This window comes from Pelodiscus sinensis, chromosome 4, assembly GCF_049634645.1.
Source record: "Pelodiscus sinensis isolate JC-2024 chromosome 4, ASM4963464v1, whole genome shotgun sequence".
NCBI classification, from domain to species: domain Eukaryota; kingdom Metazoa; phylum Chordata; order Testudines; family Trionychidae; genus Pelodiscus; species Pelodiscus sinensis.
In genome coordinates, this window is record NC_134714.1 from 58,558,568 (window position 1) to 58,569,250 (window position 10,683).

At 45.0% G+C, this 10,683-nt stretch overlaps 1 protein-coding gene across 1 annotated transcript; it reads left to right on the forward strand.

Moving 5' to 3' along the window:
- Positions 1-243: 243 nt before the first annotated feature.
- GREM1 (gremlin 1, DAN family BMP antagonist) lies at positions 244-10,092 on the forward strand. The gene is made up of 2 exons (XM_006132689.4): positions 244-460; positions 8,751-10,092. The coding sequence occupies exon 2, from the start codon at positions 8,752-8,754 to the stop codon at positions 9,298-9,300; it is 549 nt and encodes a 182-aa protein (XP_006132751.1). The 5' UTR covers positions 244-460; position 8,751; the 3' UTR covers positions 9,301-10,092.
- The last annotated feature ends 591 nt before the right edge of the window (positions 10,093-10,683 follow it).

Consider the following 10,683-nt stretch of genomic DNA (forward strand, 5'->3'; position numbering starts at 1 on the left):
ATCGGGCCTTAATGGGGGCGGAAAATCTGATTTTCTGTGCATTCCAAGAACAATTCCTGGGGGGTGACCTTTAGCACCGAGTCTGCTGAAAGGAAAGTAGCCGAGTGTTTATCTGGAGATGGCTGAAAGCTTTCCCTGGTGGAAGTTTATGGAAGTGTTAAAGGGGGCGGATAATACGCTCTTTGGAGGCGCTTGGCCAATGATCTGGAGGGGCTTGGAGAGCAGATCTCAGCTGGCAGACATTTAAATGGGAGACAGCTCGGCGCTGCTGCAATTTGTAATCAAGACCCGAGACTCCCTCTATATGGACTCCCTGGCAGCTCCAGGCTCTTATCCCACTGCAGCCTCTAGCCGGCCAGCGAAGTGACCCACCCCAGGCCGGAGACCTGTGCAGAGCAAGAGAACTCACCGCTCCAGCTGAACAGAGACCGCAGCGGAGAGCGAGCAGCCGCCAGAGCAGGTGAGGGGGGCGATTAGTCCTCGTCGATCTCTCTTTATACAGGCTCCTCCGGGGCATGGAAACGGACAAGCTCTTTAGGCGACAAACCGCGGTGCTAGCACAGCCTCAGCACTGATCTCGGGGGCACATCTGGCCCAGCGGTGCTATTTAGCCAGTCTTCTGATCTTTGGTTTGATCAAGCCTCTTTCTCCCTCTTCTCGCTTCCCCCCTTCTCTCGCCCCGTCTTGAAACGACACAGCCCTTAATTAATTACCGTCTTGCACAACGCTGCAGCCCTTTGATTTCTGCGAACAGCTCTTCCCAGGAGTGACACTGCCTCCCCCGCCCTGCCCTGCCCGCTCAGATGCCGCCGAGCAGACAGAAAGGCATTTCCACTCGCAACACTCGAGATTAGGGCGCTATTATATTTATCTCCCTAGGCAAACACCAGACTTGCAAAAGCCCAATTAGCTCTGCCTGTCATCTCCGCCTACAGCATCATTCCCCGCAAATTGGACTCGGCGCCCACCAGACGTGCAGCAAAATCCCAGCCCGGCATCTGCGAGAGAGGCTGGGGGGAGGTCATGGAGGGAAAGCACTGATCATGGCTGGAGGCTCGCAGGTACCACGGCTCCCTCCGGGCTGTGGCAGCTCAGCTACCCCAAGCGAGCCCGGCTCGGGGTGGGGGAGCGTGCAGGGATCTGCGGGGATTGTCTTTACAGAGCACACCCGGAGGCTAGATAAGCGTGTCTATTTCAAGGCTGACCTGCCCCTCCCAGCCGGCCGGCAGGAGACTCCAGAGGAGCCTGGGGCGCAGAGGGGCTGTTTGCATTAGCCCAGGACAGCAGGAAGCGCCGGACGCTGCACTATTGATTCGCTCGCACCCCAAAGGCGCCGTAAGACGCGCGGGGTCCCAGCCCGTGGCGACCCTTCTAGGTAGCGCGGAGCCGGCTGCGGCGGGCCGGGAAGTGTCCTAGTTCACCGCGTCTCGTCACTCGGCAGGAGCCCTCACGTGGAGCGGGATTAGCACCGCTGGGTTCAAAGCTCTGTGCCAGCCCGGGCGCTTCCTCACGCCGCACAAATCCCCGTCCCGCCGGGAGCGGCCAGCCGGGGTCTGTCCCGGCCTTGCCTCCGCTGGCCAGGTCTCTGCGCCCTGGCCCCAGCCTAGCCCCCGGGGTTTCCAGCCGCTCCCGTTCCCCCCCTTTGCGAGCTGCCGCGCTGAGCCCCGCGGCGGTGCCAGCTACAGGCACCACTGGGGGCCAGCCCAGCACTCCCGGCCCGCCCGGATCCCAGAGGGAAGCGCTGGCTCGGCTCCCTTGTCCTCCACGCCTGCCCCAGGGCGCCCGGTCCCGCCTGAGACCCCGGGGCACACAGCTGAGCGGAGTGTTCTTCTCCATCCCCTGCTGCGTGGTGGGCCCCGCGGGAGCCGAGCCACTGCTGTCCTGCGCCTCCCCACTCCGAGCACGTCTCCGCCGCGCGCAACCCGGGCACCTGCCCTGCGCAGCCCCCTGGCCACAGGGTTGGAGACGCTTTCAAAGCCTCTCAGGCTGCGGCTTGCACAAGCCATTTCTGGGACTGACTGAGCCCGCCGGCGCCAGCCCTCTCCCTTCTGAACCCTGAGGGAAGGGAACTCCCCATTCTCCCAGCACTGGTCCCCAGGGCCATGCACAGCTCAGGAGTGAGGTCCCCTCCCCCGCCTTCGGCCTCTCTTCTCTTGGTACCGGGAGCGCTGCTTTGCGACCCCTCTCCCTGCTGCCAGCCCGCTAGTGGCTCGGAGGGAAGGGGGTGGCTTCGCCCTGGCCTTGGTGCCATTTGGTTGCTCCTTCATCGCCTTGGTTAAGGTTTAATCCAGCAGCAGCACAGGTGACTCGTGGTAGCGGTGGGGGTGGCGGTGGTGGCGCCGCCCTTTCTGGCCCCGCAAAAAATATAATTGGTAAAGGTCTCGCATCCCCCTGACCCTCTCTGGACCTCTCCCCCCGCTTGCACCAGCCGCCCCTGTCCAGCAGAATATGCCATAGATATGACGGACCCAGCATGGTTCATAAATATCTCAGGTCTGATTAAAAAATATTATAGAGAGGAGCAAAGATCCCTTCGAAACAGGGGGAAGTTTCGCACGAGTACGATACCACAGGGCAGGGCATGAGTTAAAGTGGATCGTTTAATGTGGAACAACCTGAAAACAGCGGGTGCATCACAAACACTTCTCCCACATATTCTCCCCCCTTTCTTCCCCACGCCCAAATGGTGCTATGAAGGGAGCTGGCTGCGATCGGGGTTGTAGTTCATGACAATCAAGGCTCGGCTAGGTATTCTGGTGAGGTTGGGGGGGGGGGGGATTACACGTGTGGAAGCCAGACTGATAGGCCAGGGCGGCAGCAGACCACTTCACTGCTCTGGTAGCCGGAAAGCAAAGGGTGCACGGCTGAAACCTATAGCATCACTTCGTGTTTTTCCTCAGAAAACTGCTCTCTTTAGCCATACAGCCCAGTTCTGGAAATGGGACTAACACAAGGAGCCTCTTCCCGATAAATACCCCCCTCACCCTTATGCAAAGAGAATCTTGTTTTGTTAAAGTATAGATGAGATGCAGATACATTGCTTTTAAATCTCAGCTCCAAGGGCATTGCAGATTCATAAAAGCTATGGCCAGCTCAACAATGTATTTGGCCAGGCGGCCTTTTGGAATTTTTGGAGTTTAGTTAGATATTTTGTGAGGTAGTCAGAACTCTGAGTGGCAGCCAATTCTTAGCCCCAGCTTCCTTTGCATTTTACACACTGGTATTAACAACTATTGCCTCTCTGCTGTTGTCTAATGAGAAATATCTAAAGCATGCATATTTGATGCTGATTATAAATAAGAAGTAACACTCATGCTCAAATGTTTCTGGTTCTGCCTAGCTGTACAGATATTTGTTGTTGTCTTTGCTATGCAAGCCAGAATTGAACAAGGCATTCCCTAGAATCAGCCTTTGAATATATATTACTGTCTACTACCGCAAAACCACATCAATCCTTTCAATGGATGTGGGGCAAAATCCCACTAGTTTCACTGACAGGCATAGGTTTATTGAAAACAATGGGACTACTCCCATGGGGAAGGCAAGTTTGGATCTGGCCCAGTCCTATACTCACGATGAACAATGGAGTTTTAGTCCTGGATGCCCATGGAACTGTAGTTTAATAGATCAAGGATGGGATTTTTAAGGGCACTCAATTTTATCGTCTGTATTATTCTCCATTTCCATTTGACAGTCAGTAGAGTGGTTTTCCTAAAACCTTACTTACATGGAGTTACTTGTCATTTTAATGTATCTGAAATACCATTGAATATAAATTTTGGTTTTGTTAATCTAACATGGGTAAATATTAATTGGTAATTTTATGGATATCCCCTTCCACTGCTTTTCATGTATTTCAAACCTAAGCATTACTGGAACATTAAGCAAGGACAGTACTACAATTTGTATAAATAAACTGTGAATAGAAATATTTTGCTCTTGGGAGACAACAGGAGATGAAACAAACCTCCTTACTCTGCATATTAGCCAAGAAGTTGTGATCTGATTGTTTCCTTGGATATATATGATGGTCATTTAGTAAACCTGTTAAATCACATTTTATCATAGGTGCTGAAACTAGGGATGCTAGGTGTTGTCACTTGAAATGGTTTCCAGTTTGGTTCAATGGCTCTCAGTACCCCTACTATAAAAATTATTTCAGTCCTGCATCTTATGCAAATACATTTTGGGAATTTCCCATAATAATCTCTCATTAGATTCAGTTAATGAAAGTTTGCCATTGACTTCAGTGTAGCCAGGATTCTACCCCACATTTTTATGCAAGCTGCATTATAGTAATCTTTCAGCACTATTGTAGGAATTCACAATGAAACTAAAATGCCTTTAAGTTTGACTGTTTAAGATCCTTAATCAATAGCAGAAAGTATACATAAACCAAAAAAACTTCACACATAATTTTTAATAATGAAGCAGAAGAAACATAAAAATGCTTCAAACTGATGCCATGACTAATTCACTAAATTCCTTGATCTTTTTGGGTGACTAGAGTCTAGCCTCTGAAAAATCTAGAGCACAATATATGTGTGCTCTAGACCCACAATTCTGTTCCCATTGAAGATCTTATAAAGCCTTCTGCTGGCTTTAGGATTGGACATGTACAACAAATGAAAATCAGAACTCTATACTTGAATTTTGGCAGTTAAGGAAGAATTAATTTTTTTTCAGGAATTTTGTTAACCATTTTCATGCTGTTGGATCTTAGGGCTGATCCACCTCTCATGGAAGTCAATGGGTTTATATTTGTAGCTTGTATTTACTGAATTGTTAAGGAGATTTTTCAGTTAATGTTTCTGATTCTGCCAGTATTACATTCTGTAATACCCAGAATGTCACAACTTGCTTTTGAACATTTTGTAGAAACTTGGCATTTAAGATAAATGCGCCTAGTACCACATGACATGAGCCCCATTATAGACAAGAAGGTGAAGTTATGGTGTATAAGGAACCAGGTCCTTTATTTAAGGAGAGATTTTGTTTGATCACATTTCAAATAAGAAACGATCTGGATACCTTATTGCACATATTTTTTGCAATATAGAAAGTTCTACACAATTAAAGTTTGATAAGACTCTGGTACATAAGTAGATACATTTTCCTGCTATTTATAAGGCCATGAGGATGAATAATCTTCTCTATGTGGGCATTATCTCTGATCTTGTATAAAATGTAGGAACTGCTCTTTAGATGTCATCCTTGTGGGGCAAAGAGTGGGTGGAGTCATAGATGGACACACCCCATTATGTTGATAAGCCAAGACAGATGGGTGCCCAGAGGAAAATAAATTGCACCTTTGGAAGGGCTGTGACATCCTTACAAAGTAAACAAGTAACACTCTCTTCCCTGCCCAGGCTACTCTGGGATGGTGCAGTTTAAGGCACAATCTAACCCTGAATGATCACATTAAATTTTATTATTCTGAATGGTTTTTTTTGTAATACATTCAATTTTGAAAAGATGTTTTCTGTGCCACTAATTTTCATGATGACCCAATCTACCTTTTAAATATGTACAAAGAGTGTTTTGCATTCTTAGGGAGTAGAGGTGCTCAATCCTGTAAATACTTGCTGCTTAACATACTTACATTTCAAGACACTACTTAAGTATATGCATTTCAATTTCCTTAAGTACAGCCTTATGTGCTTTCTGAATAAAGATGCTTTCTTGAAGCTGGAGTCATAGTGCTTACCACTAATGGGGTGGGGGCGGGGGGGAAACTAAACTTAGTAGTAACTGTTTGCAGGGCTGGGTCCTATATGATAGATTGGAATAGCCATTCACAGGTTGCTATTCACAGATCCTTTAAAAAAAGGGGGAGTCCAGAGGGGAGAGAAAGGGAGTGACACACAGATGACCAATTTAAAAACAAAAATGATGTATCACCTTTTTAGGAATAAGTACATTGGCAAAGACCAATTGAACAACAGAAAAACTAAACAAATACCTGAAATTTCTTGTGCTGCCTAGAGACGAACATGTAATTTTCTATTTCATGCAACAATGACTTTATTTTTAAAGGTTCTGGCACCATATTGAGTAAATAACACACACTTTAAAATACTGTCTAATTATAGTGTGGACGCACACATACTCGCCTAAGAGATAGGAACACCCTGGGTGGATTCTTTCTGGTCTCCTGGAAAAATAAAGTTTTTTATAACTAGTCTTCTTTTAAACTAGTTTAAAGATGAAATATGGAAACTAAATTAAAAAAGAACCCTGTCTGAGTAACAATGAGGTTGTACTATAAACTGAAAAAAGTCAGAAAATGTTCTGTGCAAGTTGACACTTGAAATTATGCAGTGTTACCATCAGTTAGAATTTCCCAATCAAGGTTATTAAAACTGCATGTTTTGTTCAGTATTTTAATTAGATATTTAAAACAACCCTTCCTCATTATCCTTAGGATCAAGCTACAATGCTCGGCGTGGTGTCATATTTGTTGCATTTCAATCTATTTATGTACAAAGTTTCTTTCAAACAAGCACACACTGATACATTAAAAATAAAATGAATGCAGTTTGCTTATTTTGCCTATCCCAAGCTCTGGGCACACTAACAATTTATTTTAAAATACTTAAATAATATCTTAGTGCCACAAGCAAGTCTATACATCATATAATATCTTTGCAAACCCAGTGACTCTTAACTCCACCTCTTCAATTCCTTCAAACAGGGACATCTGTGAACATTATAATATAAATGTGCCATGCAATTTTGGAAGTACCAGTAACTAAGAAATTAGCATGTATGTTTTATGGCAGTGATTCTCAGACTGTAGCTTTCTAGATAGAGCACCGGTCAAATAATGTAAGAGCTATGTAATCTGTCTTAGTCTCAGGCAGAATATGTCAGAATATGTGGAACAATTATCACAGGAGTGCTCCTGCCACTCCCTGATACAATGTAGGGAGTGCTGAGCTCATGGCAGTGGCGGAGTTTCTTCACCTTGGTCTGGTGGCAAAAAGGATCTTGTGCAAGTAATGGCAGCCACCAGGAGAGCTTAGATAGAAAAGAGACATTCAGAAGGGCTACGTCTAGACTGGCATGATTTTCCGCAAATGCTTTTAAGGGAAAAGTTTTCCATTAAAAGCATTTGCGGAAAAGAGCGTCTAGATTGGCATAGATGCATTTCCGCAAAAGCACTTATTGCGGAAAAGCGTCCGTGCCAATCTAGATGCGCTTTTCCACAAAAAAGCCCAGATTGCCTTTTTTGTGCAAAACAAATCTGAGCTGTCTACACTGGCCCTTTTGTGCAAAAGCTTTGCGCAAAAGGACTTTTGCCCGAACGGGAGCAGCATAGTATTTCCACAAGAAGCACTGACAGTAGGAAGTCAGTGTTCTTGCAGAAATTCAAGTGGCCAGTGTAGACAGCTGGCAAGTTTTTCCACAAAAGCAACTGCTTTTGCGAAAAAACTTGCCAGTCTAGACACAGCCAAGCTAGTAGAAGGCAGGGAAGATACCACCTGTGCCATCAGTCACAGGAAGGGGAGCTAAGGCATGATATATCATGACACTGAGTCACATCAATGCAATGGCCAGGGCTTAGAGTGGTCTAAACAAAGTATGTGAGGAAGATATTATCACCCCTACATCTGTCCATTCCCCTGCCAATAATTGCACCTGCTCCCACCAATTTTGTACCTTCAGCCTCACATCAGTTCTGTCCACTTCCCTTCCATTAATTCTGTCCCTGCATTTGTTCCACTTCCCTCCCTCATCTCACATCTAATCCTGCAACTCCAGGGATTTTTAACTCCTCTTCCCATTCCCAACTCAAATGTTGCAGGGAGGCCTAGGGGAGATAGAGGAGCAGAGAGGATCGATCCTTTTTCTTCCAAGAGGTGGGTAAAGGAGGGAACAGAGTTGCTGGGCTCGTTCTGCTCATCCCTTATCTATCCCCTCCTGTGAGAACAGCTTTGGTTCCTGGGGGAAGAAAGAGCTTGCCCTGCTTCCTGCAGTATTCCTGATTGGCTGCTTTTCTTCAGGAGGTGGGAAAATGGGGAATGCACACAATAACGGGGTTTGCCCCTAACAGGAAAGAACCCCCTCACAATCTGGCTTGACTCTTAGACTTTTTTCCTCATATGTTGCATGCTGGCCCAAATTCAGAGCTATGAAGTTTTCTATACCATTGTCTAGACTAAAGGACTCTTGTCTGTACAGCAGGCCAAAGAGCCAAACAACCTTAGCTGCTTTTCATGTTACTATTCTTAATAAAGGGCTAACCAATTTAGACTCACATGCAGTGGACCAAAGTCTAATGCTTGTGAAATGAGTAGATAGGGTGTAGATTATACACTACTAAGCAAAGGGAGTTTAGGTAAACATAGCATTTTTAGCATGATTCTCCTCTCGTCCACTAGTGTAAATCAGGAATAATGTCCTTAAGGCAAATAGAGTTACACCGGAGTGAAAATGGTGTGAGGAGAGAAGAGAATGAAGCCACTTAAACTAGTGTAATGTACATGGGGAGGGGGAGTGAAAGAAGATACATGCTATACACAATTAGACTCCCTTCAGAGTGACCTAGAGACTTTTGAAATAGGATCACTATGTTTTGTAGACCTATGGAATTCCATTTAATGCTAAAGTGTCTCCCCAGCTATTAAAGGCTGGGTACCTCTCTGCTTTGATGCACTGTTCTGTTAGACCAGAGGAAATATTGTACACTTGCAGATAGCATATGAAATCCACTATTGTGTTTTGTTTCCTCATTGTTCCCTACCTAGGATGGTCCGCACAGTGTATGCTGTTGGTGGTCTGCTTCTTCTAGCTGGACTCCTGATACTCCCAGCAGAAGGGAAAAAGAGGAACCGTGGATCTCAGGGAGCCATCCCTCCTCCAGACAAGGATCAGCCCAACGATTCAGAGCAGACACAGACAAAACAGCAGCCAGGTTCAAGGAACCGAGACCGGGGCACACCAATGCCTGCTGAAGAGGTGCTGGAGTCTAGCCAGGAAGCATTACATGTCACTGAGCGCAAGTATCTTAAGCGGGATTGGTGCAAAACTCAGCCCCTCAAACAAACCATCCATGAAGAAGGCTGCAATAGTCACACTATTATCAACAGATTCTGCTATGGCCAGTGCAATTCCTTTTACATCCCAAGGCACGTCCGCAAAGAGGAAGGCTCTTTTCAGTCCTGTTCCTTCTGCAAACCTAAGAAGTTCACCACTATGACAGTTACACTCAATTGTCCCGAACTTCAGCCCCCCAGAAAGAAGAAGAGAATTACACGAGTCAAGGAATGTCGGTGTATATCCATAGATTTGGACTAGATTCTGCAGAATATTATTACATAGGACACTCCAGGCATAGGCAATCGTATTTGCCAGGATAAGAGTGAATGACATAACTACCACACTGGTGGGGCTGGACACAACTGACAGAAACCAGAATGAATCACCCAAAACATGGTTGGGGTGTGTGTGTGTGAGACTGTGTATCTGTATGCAGAAGTATATGAATGTTCACTATAGAGTAAAAACATTTAATTCAGGTGTGAATATCACCAAAGGCCTATGAAACTCACAGGCTTAATATCAAATCTACGAATTAGGACCCTTCACATACACTCACATTCTACCTGCTTACTGGGTTCAGTGCAGCTGTGACTTTTTTGCTAATGCGTCATTGGAGACCGTATTATTCACTTCACAATACGAAAAGAAATATCAAATAAGAGGCATTTAGAAGATCCCAAGCATGAATTTGATCCTAAATTTAAAGTAACCAGTGTTAAAAGGGGTGCAGCCATAGATGAAAACTCACTTTGGCTACATCTAGACTACAAACCTCTTTCGAAAGAGAACGTCTAGACTGCAACCACATCTTTCGAAAAAGCGAGCCGCTTTTTTAAAAGGAGAGCACCCAGGCAGGCTGGAGCTCTCTTTCGAAAAAGCCCTTTTTTCATTCAAGAATGCACTTTCGAAAAAAGGTGTTCTTCCTCATAAAATGAGGTTTACTGCAGTCGAAAAAACCCTCTGTGTTCTTTTGATTTAATATCAAAAGAACACAGTGGCAGTCTAGACACAGGAGAAGGTTTTTTTTTTTTTTTTTTTTTGTTGTTGTTGTTGAAAAAAGGCTACTTTTTTCTAAAAAAAAACCCCAAACCCCTCTGTAGTTTAGACACACCCTAAAAGTGATACTTATGTCAGTTTCTATTATGCCATTCTTATTAAAGAAAATAATGTTACAGGAAGGAATTGGGGGCAGGGGGGAGTAAGAACCAAGAGGGCATAGAAAGGGAAGACATAACCACAGAGCTAGATGGTAAAAGAAGTCTTAAGAGTTAGCAGGAAGGAGAGGAAAGGGACGAGAAGGAAGATGAGAAAGACAAAGGAATAAGAGACGACATTTTCTTCTGTTACTTTTTTGCTTTAATTTATAGACAAATTCATTTGTTATATAAAATGAAAAGAAATTATGAATTCTAATGCAGTCTAAATCAATTAAGATCCTTCTCTTGTCACCAGATTCTCTTGATTTATTTATGGTCTTGAAGTCACATATCAGCTGCTTTCTATATTTATGTGTGTGTCTGTACTGTACATGTAATATGTATATATACAGTCTCTATCTACATATGTGGGTATATATGCACACCCAATGAAGTTATGTATTTTGTGTATCTGTACTTTCTCTCTCTCACCATATACAAA

What these genes read in the sequence shown, in the direction of transcription:
- GREM1 (XM_006132689.4), top strand. Translation starts at nt 8,752, where the DNA reads ATGGTCCGCACAGTGTATGCTGTTGGTGGTCTGCTTCTTCTAGCTGGA.